At 40.5% G+C, this 27558-nt stretch overlaps 1 protein-coding gene across 3 annotated transcripts in view; it reads right to left on the bottom strand.

The window, feature by feature from the left end:
- The window catches only part of tjp2a (tight junction protein 2a (zona occludens 2)), a 34243-nt gene extending 8247 nt beyond the window's left edge, over positions 1-25996 (bottom strand). The window contains exons 1-12 of one of the 3 annotated variants that reach the window (XM_029444562.1): positions 25747-25996; positions 17472-17601; positions 10271-10324; positions 6568-6692; positions 5704-5806; positions 4702-5491; positions 4097-4200; positions 3799-3952; positions 2605-2716; positions 650-783; positions 451-535; positions 142-292 (exon numbers count right to left, since the gene is read on the bottom strand). In XM_029444562.1, coding sequence (XP_029300422.1) covers positions 142-292; positions 451-535; positions 650-783; positions 2605-2716; positions 3799-3952; positions 4097-4200; positions 4702-5491; positions 5704-5806; positions 6568-6692; positions 10271-10324; positions 17472-17477 — 1818 coding nt within the window. In that variant the 5' untranslated portion in view covers positions 17478-17601; positions 25747-25996. Of the gene's footprint in view, positions 1-141; positions 293-450; positions 536-649; positions 784-2604; positions 2717-3798; positions 3953-4096; positions 4201-4701; positions 5492-5703; positions 5807-6567; positions 6693-10270; positions 10325-14207; positions 14614-17471; positions 17602-25746 lie in introns of those variants that run through there. The other 2 variants (XM_029444564.1, XM_029444561.1) reach the window with 2 other exon arrangements.
- Between the last annotated feature and the right edge of the window lie 1562 nt (positions 25997-27558).

The raw sequence follows: 27558 nt of genomic DNA, 5'->3' as shown, positions 1-27558 counted from the left end.
TCCAGCGCTGGAATATTTGAAACCTACACCCTGGTGAGAGTCTAATGGGGATCCGGATGAACGAATTCAGAGTCTAGTGCTAGTGAGTCATCTGAATGTTTTTATCTGCAGGTTTTTAATGTGGGATAAAAGGAGTGTCACCTTCATGATCTGATCTCCTGTGCGGAGACCCTCCTGCTCAGCTGCGCTGTCATCCTGAACGCCAGCGATGAAGATGCCGACATCATTTCCCCCTGCCAGCCTCATACCCACGCTGTCCCCTTTAATGAAACGCACCATCACAGTGTTCGGCCTGGGCAATGACAGCAAATATCTCATTATACATATACAAAAAGAAAGAACAAAAGGAACTATTAGATATAAATTCTAACTATCGGCCTCTGGCTTGTGACCCCAGAGGGAACTGATCAAACCGGTGTTACTCTAAATAACTATTTGTGATATACTGACCCATATACATCCTGGTCCTCTATGCTTGGCTTTAGTGGCACCTTTGGAGGAGCATGAACCCTCGGGGCTACAGCGACTGCTGGTACTGCACAAAACATAAACATGTTAACATTTTCAAGCTGCAACAACCACATTTACATCTACCCAAAACTGGTTAACAATCAAAGCTTTATATATTTAGAAGAAGACATGGGTTTACCTGGCGGTGTTTCTGCCCGTGGCTCCTCCCTGTCTGCCTGCAAAGGGGCCGTGTTTTCTACAACCCTGTCGGGAAGTCTGAAGGGTGTAGGCATGGCGCCCATCTTTGCCAGCCTTTTGGGCGGGTCCTCTCTGCTAATTTCACAAATTCAAGTGTTAGAATATGTCATATCTCTAATAGGACATCTGGTGTAGGGGTGGCCGATATATCAAACACACTCAATGTAATGCTTGTTCTACGTGGGATGTAGAAAATGACTAGATCGCAAATATCCGAGTACAAATAGTCACATTTTATTTTACGTCGCCAGCATGAGACTCGCTTTGGTGTTCTGCTTCACTCGCTCTCTCCCTCTCACAGACACAGAAAGAAGTGGGCGACGGTGTGTGACTGAGCATGGATGTGCGTATGTGTGCCGTCTGTTTTTATTTCTGGAGGGAAGACTTGAACAGGGAAAGAGCCGGGATGGAGCGAAAGAAGTGAACCGGCAAAGCAAGTGTATAAGTGTTGAGGTCGGAAATGTTAACAGTAGATGCGTCCTCATTAAAAAAAGTGGTCAAACTAGCCCCCGCGTTGTTGTTGCGGTACATGTATATTCCAGGTACTACGGAAAGAGCCATGTAAGAACAATTTCAGTCAGTCAATCTCCCAATAATACAAATTTAATAAAAACAAAAATACATAAATCAAGAAAAATGTATAAATACTTAATAATAAATAAAATTAATAGTTAAAAGAAAAGAGAAATAATCGTTTGTCCATTTCTCCTGGAAAGTGCGACATTCCGTGTCCACCTTTCTCTTGTTTACACTCGCCACGCTGCGTTCGCTGATGTTAATGACCGTCCTCGTTTAAAATTGAAGTTTTTTGACATGACGTGACCACGTGATGACACGTTCCGCTCGTGTTGTGTTCAAGGACCCTGACCGTGGCCAGGAAAAACAGTCAGTTGCCCGTTTAAAATATTGCCGTCTAGTTTTTTTTGCTAGTGGATTTTTTTTGCGTGCGTTTTACGAATTACCTCGAGGGACGGATCAAATGGTCTCGCGGGTCGTATACAGTCGGGAGGCCGAAGGTTCCCCACCCCTGACATAGACGGCATCAGGATATTCTGATTCTGAAGTTCAAAATTGAAGCCCTCTGCATTGTCGTATACAAGCTGCGTTCCCTCTAAATTCAGATTAGTTAACCAGAATGATAACGCTGGTATGATCATAGGGTGAAATCAAACTGTTATTCAAAAGAAAATATTTAAATGTATATCAAATATGGCAGCAAAGCCTAAAAATATCAAGATATTATTTATAAGCCATATCGCCCGCCCTATTTAGGTGACTACAACGTCAGTTCAGCTGGGGACTTTTGATTCATGTCAAAGAATAGAATAAGAATAAAAAGAAAAGAATAATAATAATACATTAGACTTGTATAGCGCTTTCCTAGTAACTCAAAGACGCTTGACAGAGTGAGTGACACACAAATAAATATATAAACGAACAAATGAAAACAAAAAAGGGAGCATAAGCAGAAAAAAAGGGAAAAAGAAGCTAAGAGAGCGGTGAGACACGGGGTCGGCAGCAGAGCGTCCCAATAACCCCAAACACGAGCCCCAAAAGTCAGTTGATACTACCAAGACAGATAAAATGGCTGATGAAATATTATAGACAAATTAAACATTAGAAAACATTTTTTTTATCATAATTATCACCACATAATTCTTATGATTTAATTTAATGTAATGGATTGGCTACGCTTCATGAAACACAAATCAACATAATCCTGCATTATCCTGATTTTCTGCTGTATGAACAAGAAGAACAAGAAGAATCCTTCTGCTGGTGATATCTTAGTGAAGCTGTAAGCCTTCTGGCTTTGTTTGTAAAGACAAAATCAAGCCGTTAAATCAGGAGGGGAAATATTTTCTTCCCATGTCTCAGGATTTAATAACAGCTTACCTGGGCTTCTCTCGGAGCCTCTCATTGGAGGAGTGGGAGGAGAGGTCGGAGTGGTGGCCCCGCCTGTCATCCTGCGGAGAGTAGGAGCGGTACGACTCGATCTCGGAGATATCTGCAACACACATAAATTGAAAAATATCATAACACCTTTGCAAATTCATGACTTATGAGGTCACATATTTCCAGGTATTAAAGACAAAAAAAATGCCTGGAAAACTAAAATGTTTCATTTCTCCTTGATGCACTTTATATTATTTTAATTACATAACGTGGCTTGCACACGATTCAAATGGCCCACAGGTCAGAGAAGCAGGAAAGGCCACAACACACACACAGAGGTGACACACGAATGAAGGTCACATCGCTACAAAGTGGAGCATGCTCAGGAATTATATACATTTTCAGCTGCAAGGATGCAAGCTGCATGGACATTTAGAAAAAGGGTTAGATTGTACGATTGATGAAGCATAGCAATCCATTACAAAGCAAAATTAAGTAGATGCACTTCAGGTGATTTGAACATTGGCAGAGCTGAAACTCCTCTCACACACACACACGCACACACACACAATCAGTCCCTATTGTTTTCAGAGGGGGATACTGGACGTCTGCTGCGTTCCCAACCTTAGCATAATGAAATTCTGTTTTATCCAATAGCATGATTACGATGGGGGATTAGATCACCCTGCCTGAGGCGGGTGAGCGAGCGCGCACGCACGCACACACGCACACACACACACAAAGTGGGTCACAAGTCTTTCGGCTACTCTCCCCCTCCTCCCTGCAAACATTTGGTCAGTGAACAATCCACTCACACCATTTATCTAGTCCCGACCAATCACAGCGCGCCGCCAGGTCATGTGACATTAAAACCAGGTATAAAAGAGTGAGTTATCAGGTCAGTGGAAGAATAATGATGATAGTTTGGTGAATCTCCGGTAAGCTCATAGTGCTAAAACTGCTTTGTTAAATAGTTGTACACACTTGAATAATAGAAAAAACTAATGAGTTAGTAAAACTTTTATTTTATGAAGGGAAAACATGTTTGATGGACAAATACAACAACAAGTTTCTACAGTTGACTCATATGAAGTTCATATGCAGTGGATTTATATATGGTGGTGGTGGCAGCTCGCCAGGTTTGCCTCTACTCTGGATAGGACCTGCTGCTTTTCAGATGAGAGTGTCTCTCACCATCGAGCTCTGAGTCGCTGTCGACCATCGGGGGGACTCGAATCAGCACCTGCCGCTTGTCTCTCTGCACCACTAGCTGCAGTTTCCCGCGTGACTTCTCGATCAGCTTCCCTGCGTCGCTGAGAGACAGGTTCTCTGTCACCGTGCCGTTAATCTGAGAGAGAGAGATCAGGAGACAGTCAGATGCTTATCACTGCACTAAGTACAAAGTAACAATGCAAACAGTGTGAGCCCCGTGCAGTTATGTGTTCAAATCGTGTTGTGATGGAGACTTAGAGAAAAGAACATTGGACCCTACCTTTAATATAATGTCCCCTTCCTGCAGGTTCCCATCTCTGCTGGCGAGTCCTGTGTTGGTCATCTCTTTGATGAAGAGCTGACTGCCAAGACGAAGGCCATACTCTGGAAGAAAAAAAATCAACTTATAGTATCAACACACAGACTATACAGCCCACTAATAAGATACCCAGAGATTATTATCTTCTAAGATACATTTATTTTTGAAATTGGCAAGTTTCTGAGAAATAAAACGGGAACTAGCCTAATCCTACTAATATTATTTATGTTTTATTTTTTCTATAACTTAAAGTTGTTAATCTTGAAGTCACTCAGAATTGATAAATACTAATAAAAAGTGTTTATTTGTGCAAGTTTGGCATAAATAAGCGTCACCTTTTGTCTTAGGTTTGCCTTTTTTGTGTGTTTACATTATTGCAATCAGCTGATAGAACTTTTTCAAATATAAAAACTCCAGAATCTTATACTCTTTACTCTCATGCCATAACTTGCCCACCACCTTTATCAGCGCACAGTCGACTGGAGTCCTGAAGCACACCTATGTAATGAATGTACTAGACTCTGAAAGATTCACACCCCTAGTAACAAGATTTGTTGTTTCCTCACCTTCGTTGGGCCGGTTCTTCAGCAGCAACACATTCAGGGGTTTCTCCAGTGGCTCCAGGTCCCGGGCGGGGCGGGGCAGAGGGATGGGCATGGCAGCAGGTGAGGGCGAGCGCTCCAGACGGTCCCTGCTTCCGCTCCGTTTGGGTGGCTCTTCGTACTTCCTCGGGTCACTGGGGATGCGTTCACGTCCTCGTTCGATACTGTGGTCGCGTCCGCGGCCTCGTACTGGGCTGTAGCCGTCACGTCCGTGGCGCAGGTCTGGGCTGTGTGTGCGGTCCAGAGTTCGCTCGCTGCGGTACCGTCTGTCTGGGCTGTACTCCCGGTCGAGGGCACGCTCGCTGCGGTAGCGCCGATCGGGGCTGGGCTCTCTGTCTAACGCACGCTCGCTGCGGTACCTTTTGTCTGGGCTGTAGTTAGGGGCGGGCAAGTGGTCGGCCTTGTGGAGGCGATCCGGGCTGCGTTCTCTGTCCAAAGTGCGACCTCTGCTGCTATCTCTCTTGTGCCGGTCCGGGCTCAGGTCTCTCTCCGTGCTCCGACCACGTTCCCGCCGGTCGTAGTCCCTGTCGTAGTCACGCTCACGTGTTTGGTAGCCAGAATCCATGTAGCCTCCCCCGCCTCGCTCCCTCTCCAGGCTGTGGTCCCGCACTCCTGCACTCCGGCCGCTGTACACACTGCGGCGGTCCTGCTCGTAGTTGTAATCGTCATTGTAGTCGTTGTTGAAGACTCTGTCATCAGGTGACGGGGGACGGTTCAGCATATTGACTGGAACCTTCCTGGGCCTCTTCACTGTCTGTTAATTAAAAAAAGAAACAATAAAAGCAAAACATTTTTGCTAAATTATATTTCTGAGGTTTTAGCCTTTTTTGCAGTTGCAGTGGAGACAGAGAGAAAATACCAGGAGAGAGAGAGAGAGAGGGGGGGGGGGGGGGGGTGTCAAAAAGAGTGATAACATTTCCCCAGCCAGTTTCATGCTTCAAACAACAAACCAAAAACTGTACTTACAACTTTTGCTACTTTGCCACACTTCCGGAGGGTCTGGACGGCGAAGGAGTGGACGGCGCCCTCCATGGGGATGGCGTTCACCTGCACCACTCGGTCATGCTCACTAAACACAAACACACGTTTATATGAGCTAAACATGCTGAACTGAAAAACTGTGATTTTAGTTTTTTCCAGGGAGCTTAATGTGAAATGTGTCTACTCCAAAAATAAAGACAGAACTTTTATACATGCTTTCTATATTTCCATTGGAACCTAAAGTGACAGTTAGAACACTGACGGCTTTGTCTCTGCTCAGAAAGTGGCGTGGAGCTTTTTCCTGAAAAGGCATATAATGTGACTGCTTTAAGATATAAAATATGGTGGACAGCTTTGAGTTTTTACAAAAAAAAGAGGTTTATATACAGTATATACTCAGTATATGTATAATTGATGGACTAATATCTGTTGTCACATAAAAGTAAATTACTTAATTGATTTATTAATTAAGTCAAAGGTTTGTTTTGGAGCATGGGCAATGCCATCTATCATGGACATGGATACTGTTCTAGAAGACTATGGATAAATTGACCAACCAATATTTGTCCAGCTTGGTGAAATACATACAGGGAATTATGATATTAGGGACAGATACCTCAGTATAAATGGCTTAATGCTTAAGTAATTCCACTATTGAATGGGAAGTGAATTGTACTAAATATAATACGAGCAAAAACAGATCACAGGATCTGTCCTAACTGAATAAACTACTCTTCAATTTTAACTGATGACACTGAACCTGCTTTACGGTCTGCAGATGTTATCCAAGTGCATTATGTGGAGTTCAGGGCTTTATAATAAAACATTGTAAGCAACAACAGTACGCACAACAACAAGCCGTCACCAGGTCCTCCCTGCAGGACATCGGACACCACAATGGACGTCTCGCCACTATCCTCATTCGGGTTGTCTCGTCCCCCTGACACTGCGATGCCAAAGCCCATCTTCGGATCCTGAGAACCAAAAAAAGAAAAACATGTAAATCATGTGGGCGCTCAATCTATTCTGTTTCCCTGTGTGTGTGTGTGTGTGTGTGTGTGTGTGTGTGTGTGTGTGTGTGTGTGTGTGTGTGTGTGGTCCTTTAATCCCTGCGATCAGATCAGTGTATTATCATGGCTATGTGTGTATTGTACTTGGCGATTAAAGGGATTTTGACTCTGATTGTGATTACAGTTGTGCATACTGGAGTCATGTATGACTCTACATCGTCTACATGTCCGTCTTCTGCAGCTTTGTGTAAACAACAACAAAGCTAATCCTTGGCTTCATAATGCATTCACTGCACACTTGTTTCCATGGTGCGATTTACATTTACAAACACTCCCGTCTTCAAAGGCTTTTTGGAAGCGGCTTTGAATGATTCTACCTGCCACTGCTCCAGTTTGCTCAGATGAGATTAGGTCAGAGATTTGATGCCCCAGTCTCTTTATCCCCTCCCTTCCATCTGTACTTAAAAAAAACATACAATTCACCTCTGCCCTTCGTCTCTAGCAGATGGCCGTGGAGGCAGAGGGAGGGAGAAAGTGCCAGCAGAGAAATCAACAGAGGTAAAAATGAAGGAACATGTAAGACGAACACATGAACTGCCCACCCCCGAAATTTAAGGTGTTTTTTTTTTTTAAAGCAGTAAACCTAGGGGAAACACTGTGCACGTTTCAGTGTTTACAGCGCTTGCTTTGCACATTCACTCCTCTGCTGTTTTGCGAAGGGCGGGGCTTCGCTCCCGACACACACACACACACACACACACACACACACACACACACACACACACACACACACACACACACACACACACACACACACACACACACACACACACACACACACACACACACACACACACACACACACACACACACACACACGGAAAAGGAGAGGAGGGAACTACAAATAAAATCTCGCCTCGCATGTTTTAATGTGCGTGTACTGGGATATCTGTGGTGCCTTCTTAAGGGAACCAGAGAAAGAAGGTCTCTCCTAAGTATATGTATTAAAGTACGAGATATAATGTGGGGGGGATTTCAGGTTACCTTTTTATTGCTGCTGAATGTCACTTTCTATTATTAAGTGTTTCTTTGTATTTGGGTGATTGCTGTATCAGTCAGTTAGAGGTTAAATCAACACATTTCCTAATTCCTTCTCCACCAGATGCATCCACATATTTCCTATAGACAGCATACACAAACATGTATCACAGTAAGCCTTGCTTTTCCATTTGAATAGTGAAATCCAAAATAGAGCCAGGATTCAAACTTCCTTTCAAATCTCTGCTGCTTTGTTAATATCCTCCATGTTGGTTTTAACCCTGCATATAGTAACAAACGGTTACACTGATTTATATTTTTTTTAACACATTTTTCCCCAGTTCATCTTCTTTCCAATGATTTTTGCAATGCGTCTGCTGTACGAGATGTTCAATACCGTTTGGCTTGTGTGCTTTACATGTTTTGTGTGTGTTGTGTTTCTCTTGTAAATGCTATGATAACTCTGTGATCTGTTGTCCTTTGCAATGTTAAATCTGTTTTAAGTTATATTACCATATCCACTTTTACATTTCCCCTTTAAGTTTAGGTTTTCAAAGTCTGAGACTGTTCACTTCACTTCCATTCACTGAGCGTCCCCTGAAACTGTTTGGAGGCCCAGCTCTCATTTGGAAAACCTCTGCTCTATAACATGTTAAGTGTAATGCTTGTGCTGTAACCTGCTATATGTACTCCAATTTAGTTTTTTCTTATTTTCTTCTATCTGCAGATGAAAATGAGCCATTTGGCTGAATGTGGCACATTTACATCATAATGAAATAATTGAATGTGTGTGTGGTATCATTCAGGTTTGGTAAAGCCTCATGGACTACAAATGGATGAGAGAGGTTCTGGGGGACGCAGGCAGCAGCAGCAGCAGCACATTTAAAAGAATATTCAGTCGACAAATAGTAGAAGAGAATAAATGTAGATGCACAGTGTGACAGCTGGCTGTGGTGGGGTGGAGAGTGGGAGGTCGGGTGCCTGAAGCAGAGGACCCTTTTGCATTAAATCTGCTTTTTTGGCTTAAGTGAACCGCAGCAGGAGACAATGAGCTCATCAGGATGATTACCTAAGCTCAATTGGTTTATTGTGCTCACATAGAGGAACACGTGTTTAACATTAACAACAGTGTAGAACCTGGTTCTCTTGGAGGCGAGATGTGACACAAATGTGACAAATGCCCATTTAACTAAATATTAACGATTCAACAATGAGGCTGTAACCAGCAGTTATTTCTACTATCAACCAGAATGTGTCAGTAGCACAAAGTACTGAAAGCTGGTATTGAAAGTTTGGTTGGTTTTGTAATCTTATTTACTTATTTGATCCAATAGTTCATGACTTAAATCATAACTTTGCTATTTCAGACTGTACTTTATCCAGGCAAAGCTCCTGTATAGCTGCTTGTGTTCACAATTATTTACCATTTGAGGTGCTCGTAGAGCAGCATGTTTATATTTCTCAACATACGACACAGAAAAAAAGCATGGCTTTGGTATGTGTCCATGTCAAGTGATAGTCATGAACTCAGGTTACCAGATTCTAAACTGTTGACTATGATTTCTCACTTAGTCTCACGTATTCCTTTTGTAACATTAAGTACCAAAAAGTAAATGTTTTGAGAGCTGAACACTCAAAGAATGTTTATACTTGATAATTGACTAAAATCAACAATTACACATGTAAATGGAGTTTAACAATTTTAGATCCTCAAACATGTTAAATACAGGGCTGGAGCAAACATTGTAGAATTACTTCAGAACCTCAGCGCCAAACTCCATCCTGTTCTAATGTTGTTCTGACGGCTCTGTGCTGCCACACGGGAGACTGAGTTAGCAGTTCTACTAAAGTCAAAGTTCTGAAGTTGGGAAACATTTCTCGCAGGGAAGTGATGAGAAGTCGGCAAGACGCTCTGAACATGTGATTTCATTTCCTGTTCCTGAAAAATCAGGCTTCACCGGGAGGAAATCGACCTCCGCCAGTGTTTTTATCTGTCAAAACGACGGACGGCCTTCGGATTATTAAAAAAAAAAATCTTTGGTTAACTCGACCTGTGATATTTGATCTTGTTACCAGCTGCTACAGCAGTGCTGGTATTGTTTTTAACCTTGTGAGTCTGTGTGTGAGGTAGGTAGTGAGGAAGGGGCATTGTGGCTGTTGTGAAAGCATCACAAGATGGTCTCTAGATTTGTTAGTTTGTCACCATACAGGAGCTCATCTGACAAGGCAAGCAAGCTTTTTCATCATTTCAAAACTGATAATAATAATAATAATAATAATAATAATAATAATAATAATAATAATAATAATAATAATAATAATAATAATAATAATAATAATAATACTACGTTTTTCACCATTGCATACATTTCATATGGCTCTCATTCAGAGGACCGGGGTGTCAAACTAATCATTTAAATGCACTCCCTGTGAGGCACTGCGTTTAATTATGGCCAAAATGTAAATATGTAAATGAGGTGATGTTGTGGGGCAGATGGACTCACCCTCTGCAGGGTCACGGTGTACTGCTCCCACACGGTCTCCTCCATGACCGGGTTCTGTGGAGAGAAAGGAAAGATTACCGTGGGTGGTTTCATTTCACTGAACAGATTAATAATGTATTACGTGATGCAACGACAAAGCCAGTTCATTAGCCTATGATGTCGTTACACAACCAGGAGCTCCCAGAAGAACAATGACGGGCCTCAGCTGGAGCGAAAACATGTTTGAATAAGAAACTTCTGACTCTTGGGGATTCAATCATTCATGAGAACACTTTGACATCAATTAGCTTTCTTTAACAAGCACTTAAAAATAATTCAGGATGAAAGTACTTCTTCTTGCAGACTGTCCCATGAAACCACCAACAGGTAACACAAATAAAGCATAAGATACACACCTGCTAAAATCAACAACAAAGAATCGTATAACTCAGCAAGGTCCAAGGCTGCAACAAACATTTACTGCACTTTCACTATCCATCAAAATAAAGCTAACTAACCCGAACCCTAGTTTTTGTTTAATTGTCAGGACTAACGATAAATTTGCCCAAACTGATGTCTTGAAATTAGATTGTATTGTCCGTCAAGAGTAAAATAAATCCCAAAGAGTATTAAAGCGCACAAAACAAAAGAGAAAAACAAATCACATCTTGGCAGTAATCTTTTTCGTTTGTATTTTTACTTAAATAATTAATCATCATTAGTAGTTAAGTGACTGATCAATAATCCAATAGTCCATCCAGCAGTCCATATGAAGTACAAACCAACTTTTGTCAATAATATTCCATCATTTACGAACAAGTGAAAGTTGATCTTCAAAATCCCAAAAAACACATCGTACGTCAATTTCTCAGTTTGACTTTGACTACATCAGCTGTTACCCTCTGAAAATATTATAATTCATTTTGATCCCAAATGATCATTTTATAACACTTTTCTGCAATTCTGGATCCCTCATTTCAGAACAAAACTCAACTCAACCCATTTCCGAAACACTCAGGTCGATAAACAAAACGGAGACACTACCATTACAGAACCCGTGAAGTCCAGCTGCCTGGCACAGCCACTTTCCCCGGCAACAGATCTGATCAAATCTGTACAGAATCACACTCACGAGTCCCTGAAGGATACGTATGGTCTTGACCGCGTGGGCCCATTTCCTGTGCAGGCTGAGGACGGTCTTCATTGTTGGCGTTCTCCGTCTCTTCCTATGTGCGTCTCTCCCTGTTCACCACCAGCGGTGCTCTGACAGACTGATGTGCGCCACAGCCTCCTCCATGGCCACAGCTGCACAACCACCAGCAGCTCTCTTCCTGCATCTGCCCGCCTGCCTGCCTTTGACGTAAGAGGGATTCTGCTGGCCTACATTCAGCACAAATCCCACCGTCTACTCTGCACAGTGTAAACATAGACACACGGACGCACGGTGCAGAAGTGCTCGTCCCCTAACATGAGCAGCAAATTACAACACATATTTGGGGTTTAATGAGTGCTCAGACTAAAGATGCATCAGACACTTTTCAAAGTTTTAGAGATTTTTCATACATCAGCAAAAGACAAACAAACACTAAACATGCAGAGTGCAGATCTGAGTTAGTGACAGCAAAATGGTTGGGATTTTGAATGGGACAAATGCTACCGATACACTACGGAAGAAAGAACATAGAGAGGATCTTTGTTTTTGCACTGCCATTCGAAATGGTCACCTAGAAATTCATCTTAAACATAAAATAATCAAAGGAATCCATTTCCAGAATGTTGTTGAACTAAGTGACTTTTCGTGGAAACAGGGCAGGGGGGTAAGCAGTATGTTTTAAAGTGAACAATCATTTCAAAAGTAAAATATTTTGAGAATGCTGGTAAGACCAGATGACATGTAAAGATGAACATTGTACCTGCATCAAAGGTGAGATCTCTGAAAACACATTTAGTTTGTGTTGTATCAATAAAAGGAAAGAAGCATTAAGATGTACTGCTGCTTCTTTTTGTTTGTTTGATATCCCTTTGCACCAGAATGGTCAAAAGTGAGAACCACCAGCAGTGTACAGAGGAAACATAAGAACTCCTGAAAGTCAGATAAATGACTTTGAAGCAGCCAATGAAAGTGCTTTGTGTAAGGCCAACCCAGTTTTAATCAGAGCGTCTTCTTGTACTATGTGATATGATTGTGATGGCTGCTCGCAGGCAGGCCTGCTGGATAAGTTGTAGCCTCCTGAGTGTTGATTACATAACGAGACACAAACACATTTCCATGGAGACAGGTTGAAATACTGGGTCATCCTTGCAGGCTGCCAAAACAAATTATTTAGAGAACAAGCCGACTCTTTAAAAAAAAAAAACAGAAACATAAAATGCGCTGGTAGATTTTAGTAAAAACTCAGGAAAATAAAGTATTTTTTTGGGTGACACTGAAATTCAAACATCATGCAAACATTGCAGCTGTTTTTTTCTCTTTATTTTGGTGTTAGTGGTTTTCATTTGGGGGATTTTGAGATTAATTACAGAGTGAGAATGTACACAATACAAATGTATTTTCTAATCAATTTTATATTTTGCTTTTCATTCCCATACATTCTTCCATGACAAATAATATAATAAAAGGCTTAGTACTCAATATAGCTGCAAATTAAAAGTTTTAATCTAGTCTATACAATGCCAAAACAATTGAAGTGATGTCTACAACTCTCTTACTTTATCAAAATCCCAAATATATTCAATTAACAAAAATATTAAACAGATACAAGTAGCACATCCTCATATAGAAGAGAATATGACTCAAAGTATTTATTGATTATCAAACGTGTTGCCAATTAATCTTCTGCAAACTAATTGATTAATCAGCTCAGGTCTCACAAGGAGCTGGTAGTGTTTAAAAACCTCCGATACTAGTTTCAGTTCCAATACCATGGCAGCTGGAAACTAGATAAAGAAATACTGACATGTCTTGTGAAAGTGTACAGAAAACATTTGACATAGTTCTAAAATTGTACTGCACTGTATAAGATGCTGAATTCAAAATAAAATATAAGTTCAAATTAAAAACTTACAGTGAAATTGCCATAGTATGTACAGCAAAGAAACAAATGACTCCCTCTCTGTTTTCCTCATGATTATCTTTGAGTCTGCCAACCTCAGCACTCAGAGGGAGGAGGGCAGTGCTGTGAACTAAAGAACTTTGGCTAAAGCCTGATGTGACATATGAAGGCTATCAAGTTGATATTTGCTAGAAAGCACTTTGGAACTTTTATACGGAAGTTTGAGTCAATACATTTACTGTAAGTGTTTACAACTCAGAACTACCCAACGATCCTTCACGAGGCAGCCTGTTCACTGTGTGCTGCTGGTGGCTCATAACAGATGAGTGAAACACGTCTGCCCCCTACTGGGGACAGAGCCGCGTTACAGTGAGGCGTAAGAAAGAACAACACACCACCACACAAATAAGTAACGTAAAAAAATAAAACTATTATAATAACTGTGGATGTGTCGTTTGCAATGCACTACTGGTCGCACCAGTGTTGTCTGGTGCTCATTGAAAAAGGGGAAATTAAAAACAAAAAAGGAAGCAAAAATCAAGACCACCAAAGAGCAGACAAGTAACGTTACCGTGAAACTGTAAATGAGACAAGGCGGTCAATTACAGGAGAGGTCGACTTATACATAAACGCTAAGAGTCAAAACAACGTGTAAAACAGGATTTATTAACTTTGAACATGTTTCTAGTAACTAACCTACTAGCGGACAGCTAGCTCAACATCACAGCAGGTGCAGCAGGGATGCAGCAGGATGCAACAGGCAACACGGATTCATGGAAACTACCGAATAAATACTTGTTCTAAAAAATACACATTTACAACTCTGTGACAGGAGTATACCAGTGCTTTTATCTATTAACTTTTGTATAAGTGAATACTTTGAATTTCGCTATGGAAGTACTTACGGTGAAATACTGAGTTGCGTATCTGCTTAGGGAGAGCAGCCCCTCTCCGTTTACTGGCATCACGCACTTTGAACGGCCCGGGACTGATACTTTGGGGATTAACTAGTTAGACGCTTCCGCTCGGATTTAGGCCGAAGTTTGGAAGAAACAGATGGTTTCAACGTCTAAAAATAGTAAAGGTCGTGTCTAATTTACTTGAAATCTCGCACTTTACCTTCTAAAAAATTAAGATTAGACATTCAGAGAAAAAACTACCGCCGTCGACTTGTTGCTAGGTTAGTTTATACCAAAAAAGAGCAAGGGGGGGTACATTTAAAAGCAACTGTGATTGATAACAGCAAACTAAAACAACATGCTATAACGTCAACCTAGTTTGAATTCAAGAAACTATTACATTGCTTATCAGTAAGAACGAACCGGTGATCACATTAAAGATGCATGTCTAGCGGGGGCTTGCACTTCTCAAACCGCTAACATGGATCCGTCCAAAATTCCCATTGATTTTAGGGAGCCTGCTGTGAGGCTCCTAGACAGACAGCACAACAACAGATTCAACCCAGCATACCGCAGAACATAATTCAGAGGAAAACATGCGATTTTAAAACGCAGCAGAAAAAGGGAATTCATTTGAAACGCATTTTAGAGAAAACACATTTTGGGTAACCTATACTTACATCAGCAAAAACAATGTTAGTTAAATGAGTATAAAATACTAAAAACGCAAAGATGTAAGATAGCAATCCAAAAATAGGACCAATTTTTGTTCACAAGCATTTAGATCAGCCTCACTTAAACCTCCAAGACTTTTGACATGGAAAAACATAATTTCATATTGATCTCTTAATTCCAAATGCCTCCAGCCATTGTTTTATGCATTTTGTTTTTTAATAAGAGGAACATGCATTGCAGTGTAGAAAATACACTACATGACCAAAAGTAGCCTATGTGAAAATCTGCACATTAAAGCCATAATGTATGTGATTGTTGACCATCCCATTCCAAAACCATAGGCATCAATCTGCTGCTTCAGCAGCCTCCACTCTACTGGTATTAAGGCTTTCCACCAGATTTGAGAAATTGTCTGCAGAGATTTGTTCCCATTCAACCACAAGAGCCACACATCAGTGAGGTCCAACACTGATGTTGGGTGATAAGGCTCAGTCAGTGTTCAAATTCATCCCAAAGGTGTTGGATCAGGGTTCTGTGCAGACCAGTCAAGTTCTTCCTAACCAAAGTGGGAAAACCATTCCTTTATAGACCTGCCTTTGTGCACAGGAGCATGTTGAAACAGGAAAGGGCCTTTAACAACCTGCTGCAACACAGTTGGAAGCACATTATAGTCTCAATGGTCACTGTATGCTAAAGTGTTAAGATTTACTTTCACTGAAACTAAGGGGCCAAAACCATGAAAAACAGCCCAAGACCAAAGTAGACAAATGTATGTAGAGGTTTGTGAAAAATGTAAGGCCTTATACATGAACAGCTGAAGCAAAGGTTTAGAAAAACTACACCCATGGGCAGCAGTCCCACAATAACCTATTGTTGTTCTGTGTGTGCGTGCGTGTGTAGTACTATCCACTCTAACTATTCAAGCCTGTCCTTATCTGGCATTTTATCAACACGAGACAAATCACATAAGAACTCAAAAATATCCCAAATCCCTAATACCACGTAAAATGTAACCGTTTCCTTTCATTATACACTATTTTAAAAAATAGTTAAACACAACACTTCCAAAACTTCAGGGCAGCAACACAGGAATGATGTAATGACAAAAACATATCAGAGCATTTCAGGTCAACCCAGTCGAATCAACTGAAAAATGTGAAATTAGGCCTTAAAATAGGCCATTCTATTGCAGAACCTTCAATGGCCTGAATAATTTGTGTGACCAAGTCATTAAAACAATGAGACTTCCGGGACATGACATGTCTCTCTGGTTAATCATCATCCTTGATGCAGGAGGGGGCACTAAAGTGTAGTTGTATTCAAATAAGGAAAGAAATCTGGGAACACTGACTCATCAACGTGTCAGAAGTGAAGCAAACTTGTTTGCAGCTTATCAAATATTTTGATGGGTGATGGGATTATAAAGAAGAGAAACACACAAGCATTTAAGTGATGCTAAATGGTGTGATGAATGCGATTTCCCGGCAGTAGCGTCGTTAAGTACGGCACAGATAGGGAAACTAGGCATGAATTCCAATGTTATTTTATACTATTTTAATTCTGCTATTTTAATTCTGCTATTTTTATAATGGTACTTCAGACTCATTTACATCAACACTGTGATTATTGTACTGTAAATGCTCTTATTCTGTTCTTGTACTAATTGTTATGTTTTTACTGTGAAGCACTTTGGGCTGCAATGCTTGTATGAACTGGTGCTATATAAATAAAGCTTATTATTATTATTATTATTGGTATTATTATTATTATTATTGTTATTATTAGGAAGAGACTCACTAAGCAAGATGGACCTGTGTGGGTTTAAAATGAACACATTACATACGTTTTATATATTTATATATTACAAGTTTTCTGAAATGTTATGTTTAAATATACAAATAAGAAATGTTCTTATTAAAAATGAAGGTGGTGGTTGTCTAGTGGTACGTCTTCCAAAAAGAACACCGGAAGGTTGTGAGTTCAATCCCAGGAGCTGCCACCATTGTGCCCCTGAGCAAGGCACTGTGTGAAAAGCACAAATCTCACAGGATCGGATCTTTTAAATTCTGATTTGGGACACTTTTCTATGTGGTCCTAAATCAGATACAGGTCGGATATTGTGCATGCAACCTCATTCGACTTTTATCTGATCCGAGCTAAAACTTCAGAATTGAGCAATAAGGCTTGCTGTGTGAACGTAGCCACAGATATCAGCATGAAACTTTCCGAGTTGATTACTTACATTAAGATAATAATTGTTTTTATTGCAAGTTCTCTGAAATTGTATGATTAAATATACAAATGAGGCATTATTTAATGGTAGGTTTTGATGAATTTCGGAGAAATCTACAGACACAAATAAACAAAGTGAAGCCAAAGAAACAAATAAATATGTATTTGGGATTTTTTTCTTTAAACTACACATGCCCAAACTCTCAAAATCTACCCGTGCTTAAAATAATATGTTTTAGCCTGTAGTGTCTCACCTTAAAACACTGAAACATAGTAAGGAGTCAATAGGAGCAAACATATGTCCACACCAAAGCGGACTCTGAAAACACAGCATCAACACTAAACATCGTGTGAACAACGTACCATCATAATAGCCGAGTAGCTGCGTGAGGAGAGGCGGCGGAGATACAAGTACTGGGCTTCTCTGGACCAGCGGAACTTGCAGTTGGACTTGAGCAGGTCGGTGCTGGTCTGCTCAGAGCAAGGCTGGTCCCTATGCACACACAGAGAAACACACACGTTTAACTGACAACTCTTTACTCCAAGTGTGTTACACATAAAGAAAAGTTCAATAAGACCGAGGATTCATTCTGTGGATCTTTGTCAAGAGGGAGCAGTGTATCACGTGACACGAGTATTATAACCGAGTCATTTTATATAACGCAAGCTGTGAATTTGCAGAGTAGTTCTGAAATGATGAAAGTACCACATTTCTGATTCCGAGTCACGCTCGTCACGTTTAGTACAGTTCCACCTGTGAAAACAGTCGGATAAAGTCTTGTGAACTTTGAGAGACTAACCCTGCTGATGTCATTAGGGATATCTCAGTTTAGGCTTTGATTCTACAAGTTAGAAGATAAAGAGGTGTTACAAATTGTTTGAAAGACGTGGGCATTTACAGCAGAAGAGAGGGGCTAATAAGAGACACTATCCAGATGCATTATGGATAATGGAGGGTTCTTGGAGGACCAAGCCCTTATTAGGGACAAAAAGTCAAGATGCCTCAGCCTCTGCTCCATGGATTTTGACAGACAAAAATCAGTTTCTTGGGAGTCCCCCAACTTTACAGAAGTGCAAAACTAAATCACTGCATTATCCCTTTAAGTGCAGATGTGGGCCGAGGCATGTACACTGGCATACAACTAATACATTTTGGACCATAGTGTTTTTGCATGTTTTCTCACATTTACTAGAAATGATGTATAAATAAATCAGTTAAATCTTTCCACTTTCTGAATGTATATTCCCTAACCCACAGGCCTCCAGTACGAACATTTAGTCATTTCTTTGTAACATTTGCAATGTAGACTTTTCAAAATCAATCTTCCCTTACAACTCCATTACCATGTAATGGTAAAGCTTTTGTCAAACTGTGATTCATTACACATTTGTAGCATGAAGTCTGCCAATGTATTTTCACACTGTATGGAAATGAAAGGAATTTCAAAAGTGGCCAGTTGTAATGTAAAGAGTGCATGAGTTGTCCTTAAGGAGAAGCATCTGACACACTGGTTATTGTGAAAATGTTAGCATTGTTGACACTAGCATTTAGCATTTAGCTCAAAGACCCACTTTTTAAATGTGCTTTTCTCTTCTTCTTTTTTTAATGCAATTGTAAATTGTCTATATTTTGGCATTGTGTTGGTTAATCAAAACAAGTAAATTGAATATGTAACCTTGGACTCTTGGATGTTGTGACAGACATTTTCTATCTAATCTTATTTATGGTAAAATAGAAACACACACTTTCACAGAGATTACAGATGACAACTATATCCTATCAGTCAGAAGGGCAAATAAAACCTTCATTGTTGAGGAAATACTGTATAAACCACATATTTCAAGACCAAAGGAGAAGATGAGGAAAACCTAGAGCTTTAAATAGAGAATAAAAAGCCACGTTTCCCAGAACTAAGCCAGCATGGCTCCGAGTAAAACCAGAGGAGACCCGGCTCACACTGATACTACTGACTAAAATACCATAATCTGCAGTCTCACTTCAAGAGCAGCATCTCAGTCTGACCCGATTGCTAACATGTCCGAACATGTGGCGTTCTCCAGCGAACTGAAACAACTTTCTTTTTCAATTTCATGGCAGTGAGTCAGACGTGAGGTTTCTGATGCATTCAGATGGTCTGACTGGATAGTCAGAGACTGCTGCGATACTGCAGAGAGTGAAGCAAGCAGATTGCCTCTGCATGACTAAACCTGCTGCCCCCTACACAGGAAGCATAGACTTTTAAGTTCAGCTTGGCATCTCCAAGAACAAGTGAAGTAACCCAAGACATAACTCACTTCACTCCAAGACATACAAAGAAAGATTTAGACCGAGGGCTGGCCATGGCAACATGATCCTTTTAGAGGGACATTTAGTCCCTTATATGGGTCAAGCTCCAAAAGCTCTGGATCTTACAGTACATGCTAAAACTCAATAATCTTTAGACCCTCCCTGCCTGGTAAACACCCACATCACCCACTCCCGCAGTTTGTAACCCACGCTTTCTGTTATAAGTTCAAAATCTCTTGCTCAATCTGAGATAACATTAGGTATCGAATTGGCACCAGTATTTATAAACCTCAAACATCACCCAACCCTATCTTAACCTCTGTAAAGTCAGCTGTAACAAGGAAACTACTCACACTGAGATAGAAAAGTAGCGATGCACCAATACTGATACTAATATCGGTTCAAAACTGATCCGATTGGGTATTGGTGACAATGTGCCGATATGGTATCGGATACAATTATTTTAATATATAATAATTCAGTACATTTATATGACAATGTTTCTAGAAAGACACATTTTTCAATACTGTGAGGACAATAAAGAGAAGAGTAGAGACTCAAAACCTTGGCATATGAAACCAAAACTATCTGCATAAGCACTAGAAGTAAGCCTTTCGTTTTACATTCTTCCAAAACCCATCTGTTGCTTCCCTGAACTAGGCACAAAAAAAGGTCCCCATATTTCTGAAACAACAGGATTCATAGTAGTAGTAGTAGTAGTAGTAGATCTGTTAGAAATAAACAGCAGTTGCAGTTTTCTACTACTGCACAGGCTCTCTGCGTGTTAAAGGGAAGGACACACGGACATATAGTGATCCAACTCACCCAGGGGGTCTCCACAGTTTTCTGCCGGGTGGCAGGAGCTCCCGTTTGTTGAGGGGTACAATCCCTATGGCTGCCTGCATGATCGTGATGAACTTCTTGAACTTCATCTTTTAACTCTCCACTAACGGCGACAACACTGCTCTGACTGCTTCTACACTTCCATCACTCATCTTCTAACAAAGTGAAAGACCAAGAGGCAGATTTAAAATCTCCATGTTTGCTCCTCTTCTTACGCAGCATCAAGACTACCAGCTTGTCCTCTACATGGCAACGAGCCACAGCTTCAGCACCCGGAGCGGCGAGGTCCTACGTGTCCTGTCCCCGACCGCCGACACCGACAGATGTCCTTTTAGCTTTTCTGAGCGAGGGAGGATAAAAGGAAAACAATGGCCACGTTCCTGCCAGGCGGTGGGCGGTCCGAGAGAGGATGACAGCGCGTCACTCTTACGTAATTCTGGAGCTTCTTTTGACATTACACTAATGAAATCGCAGTCTCTGCCACCACCGCCACCACCACCACCACCGCCGCTGCTGCCGCTGCTGCCACTGCTGGAATAATTGTGGTACTAAGCCCTGGCAGATCATATATGCTCCCTGCCCCCTTCTCCTATAATCCCCCATCCAAGCTTAGTCTTCTCGCCATTTACACCCAAACAGACCCATCTTCTTCACCCTCACACACCCCTCTACCAGGGATAACCCCCATACGGAAGTTTATTAATGACACAACTACTACTTAACTAATTTAAGCTGCAATCAATCTGCACTTCAAGATTTGAGTGTGCGAAGGGACAGCTTATGAAATGTTGGCAGAGCAGTGTCCTGATTTTGGGTTAGGGTTAGGGTTAGGGTTAGGGTTAGAAATCCGCTCTCATTACTTTCTCCAGCTGCTTTGGCATATTCTGAATGAGGAATTTGATTTTACATTGGTAAGGATTATAAGAATTACACTGTATTTTCCTTGTTGTCAAACTAAATAAAAAATGTGGCATTTCATACCCTTTCATAATGCCATCACTGAATAAAGACCAACAAAGTGTTGGTCCGTCATACAATACACCTCCCTATCCTGTCTGTACCACTCTGGGGCTCCTTTTGGATACACACACAATACTTGTTAGAAGGATCAGTTCATTGTTGGTTTTGGTATTTCCATGCGATTTGCTGAGTTATTTTATAGTTTTGTCCATCATGCATCCCCAGCTCCCTCTCCCTGATAAGAAGCGCCTTTCTCCACTCCCACACGTCTGCAAACCCTCGGCGTGCACGGCACACTGCAGCACAGATTAGATGTCTATATCTTGTCGTCCCCGAGTTGACAGCAGGCTGCCATGTCCTGAGAGGTCTGAAATAAATAAATAAATAAATAATCTCTGGCCTCTTGATGAGCTGCCAGCCAATGCAAACTCCAGACAGGATTTATATTCCAGCAGTTTGGACGTCTGGATTACAGCTCTGGATGGTCGTGCCATGAGAGCTGCTGCTGATTTTTACTGAGCAGCAGAAATCCCTCAGCACTCCAACACCAAGTGCACAGCAAGGGAGACACGACATTCACAAGCGTCAATTAAAAAAAATGTACAGCACAGGAGCAACAAAATGAAGGAGAGAGGTTTTTTTAAATCCACCCTGTGTGTCGCCTTTGTAAGAGGTGCACAGATTAGGAGCCTTGTGATGGCAGAGGAGAACAAACCAATAAACTGTGCCGCTATCACACAGGAGCATGACATCCACAGGCAGTTTTATCATAATCCAACACTTTACAGTAATCTCACAGAGAACACTCATCCAGCCCAAACTGCATGTAGACAGAGGAGAATGTGCATGTGGGGGGGATGCAAACACCACACAGATGCACATGCATGCAAATACAACATGCAAAAGGGACACAATGAGTGAAGGTGTCTGCAATCTAGGTCTGCAAAGAGGGAGGTCAGGAGAACCAATACTTTGCTACCAAGTCGATGGAAAAATTGTGAAAATGTGTGTTTTTCTACAGTACAGCAGGTACCAGGGATCACGGCTCGAGACCTACGATGTCCCGTCGTCCCCATCTTTCCCCTAAAATGCAGCATTGTGAACAACAAATCTGTGTTGAAATCAGCAGGTTGAGAGCTAGTTAACGTTAGCTGTTAGCAGCCAGGGGGAAGCACAGTGCTGTGATGCGTCCAAGCTCTATTCAGTAAAACTCGTATTGGACGAAAGGAAATTATAACGTTATCATGATGTGTTCCAATGTCATTTTTTGAAATGTAGTTCTTGCCGAGAAATTAATGCAGTTGTTTGAAGGAGATGTTTTCACAGCAGCATAAAATAGATATTATAGAGGGAATTATGACGTGTTTAACTTCCTAACAAAAGCCAGTGTGCAAACGGTAATAAAGGAGTGTATATTGAATTTACAGATGAGTGGTATCAATCTTTTTATCCAAGTCTCTGCAAGAATATTTCCCAAAATGTCAACCCATTCATTCAAATAGCCTACTTTGTCTTAGTATCTGTCCTTATAACATTTTAACAACAAAGTTTTAAAAACCGTCTGGAACAATATAATGCAAAATTACACAAGCTTAAAATAATGTTTTTTTCTGAACCAACAGGGAATTCTTTCCAGCACTGCAGCTATAATGAGCATTTTACCTCTTCTAGCTCCTAGTTTAGATTTATGGCACATTTACTATTTGCTTCAGTCTCGGTGCTCTCATCAACACCGTTTCCAGCAACAGCAGAATGCTGATGTTATTAGTACACAAGCTCTGATAAACCCACTATACTCAACCTCTCCAGCACCAAACAACAGACACATTTAGCAACTAGCTAGCTTGTGAAGAACAAAGAATTGTTCTCAACTACCAAATAAGTACAGCCATCTGCACTCTCACCAAAAACAAACCTGATGGAAACAACTAACATCATTCCAGAACACAGACACAGAGTGTTCTTTTTAATCTTTCACCGCTTTCATGCTCAAAACACAAACATTTGTCTTCTACGGCAGTGCAAGCAATTTGGTTTGATAGATGGTGACACCATAGTGACTTGTTGTCATTTGCTATCCAAGATTTGAAAAGCATGTTAAGCTTCTTGCCTTTTTTTTCAGCTCTACTGCTGCAGTTTACTACAACATGAACCATTTTAATCTTTTAAAACTTTACAGTGATACACATGACGATTCCCCATCATATACACAGGAGCAATTTTTTAATATATATATTTTTATAATATCTAAAATACTTGCATAATATATTAGCAAATGTTTCTCCAGCTTAAAACTTAATTCATGTCAGTATTTTTTTCTCTGTCAAATCTACTTAAAACAAATATTCTGAATGTGAAGTGCATCAAACCTGCAGGTCAGGGCTTTTAAGCCTCAGATTTAAATTATGAAAGGAGGGAGGAGAGTGATTCATTATTCTGCCTAATTCCTTTATCACTGCATGTTTTTACTATTTAATGAGAATGTCTTCTTCTTCTTCTTCTTCTTCTTTTTCCACGGGGTATGAAAATGTAGCTGGAACTGTTTGATCGTCTTAATGCTTTTACATAAGCAGTTTGTATCTCTGGCCCCGGACACTTCCCCAAGTATTGGAGTGGCACTGTAGTGCTGCATTACTAAGGTCCAAAGCCATTATGCAATGTCCATATGTAATGCATGTGCGAGCCAGATGGAGGGACACATGCCACTCACAAATCTGTGATGAGAGTGTAGAGAGGGAGGGAGAGAGATTGACAGGCAGAGGAAAGGGAATCAGTGTGTGCACATGCTCTCCACAGGTATAATCTGGATTATCAGTGATCTCGATTGACCTGGAGAAGAAAAAACAATGACTCATTATAGTTTGGCATGAAACAAAAGTCTGCTTCTCCTTGCTGTAGCTTTTTCTTTTCAAAAGATGGTAAACTGAAACTTTGTATGTTCGCTGAGGAATGAGAGAGAAGCTCAGTTTAGAGAGTGAGTGACTATAGTGAGGAGATAACAGTAGAAGAAGAACATGGTGATATCCTTCCTCCTCCAAATCAGTTTGTTGTTTTCTTCTGAAAAGGCCTGATTAACAACAAAGTCTCTTTAAAGTCCAGATGCTTATTATAATAAGGCGATTCTGGGCTAAAATCACGAGAATTTCCTTTCTTCTAAATCCAATTTCAAAGTAAAATTTGATTAGTTCATCCACTACAGGCATGAACCACAACAAGCACCAGGGTCTGTGCTGTAATGAGGTTGATCCAACAAAGTGAAGCCGTGGGGTCAAAATAAAACAACACAATTTTTCCAAGTTCTTTTCTCATACATTTGTGACTAATCTCAAAGAATATTCAAGGTTTTTCTCAATTTATCAAGTTGATTCAACAAAAAAACATTAATTCAACACAACCTTCAGGAAGATAGTGGCCAATGCATTGCTGGGTTGTTGTTTTAGTTTTAGCTGGGTCTAACGCACAGTGTGTCATTTCTGTCTCTAAGGGTCTCTTGATAAAAACAGTAACAAATGTTGGACTTTGATGATGTTGTGAAGCAGTGCATTGTGATGGGAGTTGTTGTCTTCATTGTTAGCTAACCTAATGTTAACTTTAGTGAAGTTAACCCAATGTTAACTTAGCTAACCTAATGTTAATTTAGCTAACCCAATGTTAACTTAGCTAACCTAATGTTAACTTAGCTAACCTAATGTTAACAGCTTCGGGAAGACAACGTTCAGCAAACGGCAATAAATAACTGCGCTCCATCCCGGGTGAGCAACACAAACAATAGTGAACAATAGAGTGGCTGGCAGACTTCCTTCCTCAAGCTCTGACATATCATCTGTTGTTTCCGGTGTTTCCTTGGACGTTAGAAATGACGCAAACGAAAGGTAATCAAATGAAACACACATCTGCCTGCAATTAAATTAAAGTGTTCTCTGGGTTGAACATTGTTGGAAACATTTGGGATAATGTAACGTTACAGCTCAACAAAATATATAACATATGTCTATTAATTTTTAGACATTTTAATGCGTAGGCCCTATGTGTTACATAGCATACCTTTAACCAGTAATTCCTGCTGTCAGAAACATGTATTTAAGTAATGTACACTAGTGTTACCCTATGAAAAGGTCGCCAACTTTAAACGCCTGGAGTTATTTTTGGATAGGATACTGAAAATAAGTAAACACCTATGGAAACTAAATGTGGCTGCCCAGACTGCTGGCAGTGGCTGCTGAACGGTAACAACTTACAATGAAGACACAGTAGTCTAACAGTACAATGCTAGCCCAGCCCCCGACGCCTCTCGTGTATTTACACTGCGGCTGAACACACTGCAGGTCACATTTAGCGTTCGGATCAAAATGTGATAAAAGTGAAAATAACCCACTGCTGCCTTTAAGAGCAAGTTAAAAAGGCTGTTAATTACTTTAACTGTCAACATAAACCTGTATGACTTTAGTAGGCACCAGTAGGCTACAATGTCCTAATATGGCAACGAGCGCGAGGGAACACAGTGGAAACATGTCGACATTCAGGGCGAACATTACACGATCTACTTACCAGGTGAAACTCTGCCTTTTTCCTCTTTCTGTGTGACCAAGGCAGATTAATCCGAAAAGTAGAGGTGGACGTGAAGAATAGAGAGGATGATGAAGGTTTTACCGGGACAAGATTTGGGTGGCTATTTGGTTTCGTCTGGGGAGTATAATGTGATTTCCTGGTTCTCGCAGGTATGTGGGCGTGCTTTACAGACTGCAGGTGTGTTGTGTGTGTGCAGGGCTGCAGCCCAACTGCAGTTTCTACATGTCACGTCCTATGAGTGCGGAAGGTGGTGACTTTCACCTGAGTCACACATCCTGTACTCTGACCGTGACATGATGACTCCGTTTACAATCGGTAAAGAAAAAACGGAAAACATTAGCTGACCATAAAAGGTTAATGGATGCATCCATGAGAGTCTTCTGTATTAGTACATTATCTGAGACCGATGGGAAATCCGTTATTTTTTAAAGTAATTTTTAAAATTACAATACAAATAAAGTAAATATTAATCATTTATGTATTTTTTTTAAATAAATAAAACATGTATTTCCTTATCAAACCCGGTATTATCACTGCCTAGAAAATCTGGCACATGTGTCAAGTAAATGGTATAAAGTTTTTAATAATTGATATCTAATTTTTAATTAAGATACATTTATTCATTTATTGATCTTTAAATGCCTAAAGGCCCTGTCAAACCTATCCGTATGACAGAAACGTATGCCGGTGCATACGAAAATTTGTCAGTCCAAATACGTCCAACTTTTCATCGGATCGGATCGGAACATGTGCTTCATAAGATATGCAGACGTTACGTGACGTTAGACATACGTGAATACGGAATACGTACGTGAATACGTACGTGAATACGTACGTGAATACCTACGCGACTACGTTAGAGGTACGTTAGATATAGGCTACGTCGGCTGACGGTGAATCCTACAGCCAATGTATTGATAACGAGTGGATACCCTATTGCTACCCTATGTTAAGATTATGCCTGACGACGGAGTAACTTATTAAACGTGTTTCTACAGTACAGCTAGTGTTCAGCATGTCTAGCCGTTCTCCAGCATCAGCATGACGTGAACCAGATGGCACTTTTCCAGCTCCGTTGGCCAGATGCTCTGATACGTTTTAAATAGGTAAGTGATACGCTATCAATGTTTGACATATATATAATAATTAGTTATGTGTTCATTATGTATACGTATTTGGACTCTGAGCAAATTTTCATATACGCCGGCATGTTTCTGCCATACTGGAACTGTGTAGGTCTGGTGTGTTTGGCGTATCGTCTGCGTCCTTCAAACGATCACAACTTACCCTCAATTTATATCAACCTATTGCCGATATTTCGTATGCGCCGGCATACGTTTCTGCCATACGGATATGTGTGACGGGGCCTCAAGCAATAAAAGTGTTAGAATGTATTAATCCATCAATAAATGTCAAATAAAAAAAGGGGTTAATAAAAATGATATGAAACAATGAGTGATAAACATGATGAATATCAATGATAAATGTGATAAAACACACACATTTCACATGTGAAGTTTCATCACATATAATGATATAATGCAAGTTTATCATACGTGAATTATTTGAAAACCAAAATCTCTTTATCTGACTGTTATACTTATATATATACTATATATGTATATAGTGTGTATATATATACTATATATTTAATGGTGTTCTATTATGTGAGATTCAAGGTCCCTTTTAGTAGGTTAGTAGGTTCTACAAAAGCTTAAAATCTCCAGTTTTGAGTATTTTCCTGTCTTTCAGATTACAGGCTCCTGTGTAGATTGAGATAATGTGGATAAT

Source organism: Cottoperca gobio, chromosome 12 (genome assembly GCF_900634415.1).
Source record: "Cottoperca gobio chromosome 12, fCotGob3.1, whole genome shotgun sequence".
In the NCBI taxonomy this organism is placed as follows: domain Eukaryota; kingdom Metazoa; phylum Chordata; class Actinopteri; order Perciformes; family Bovichtidae; genus Cottoperca; species Cottoperca gobio.
This window is presented reverse-complemented; position numbering and strand designations above follow the sequence as displayed.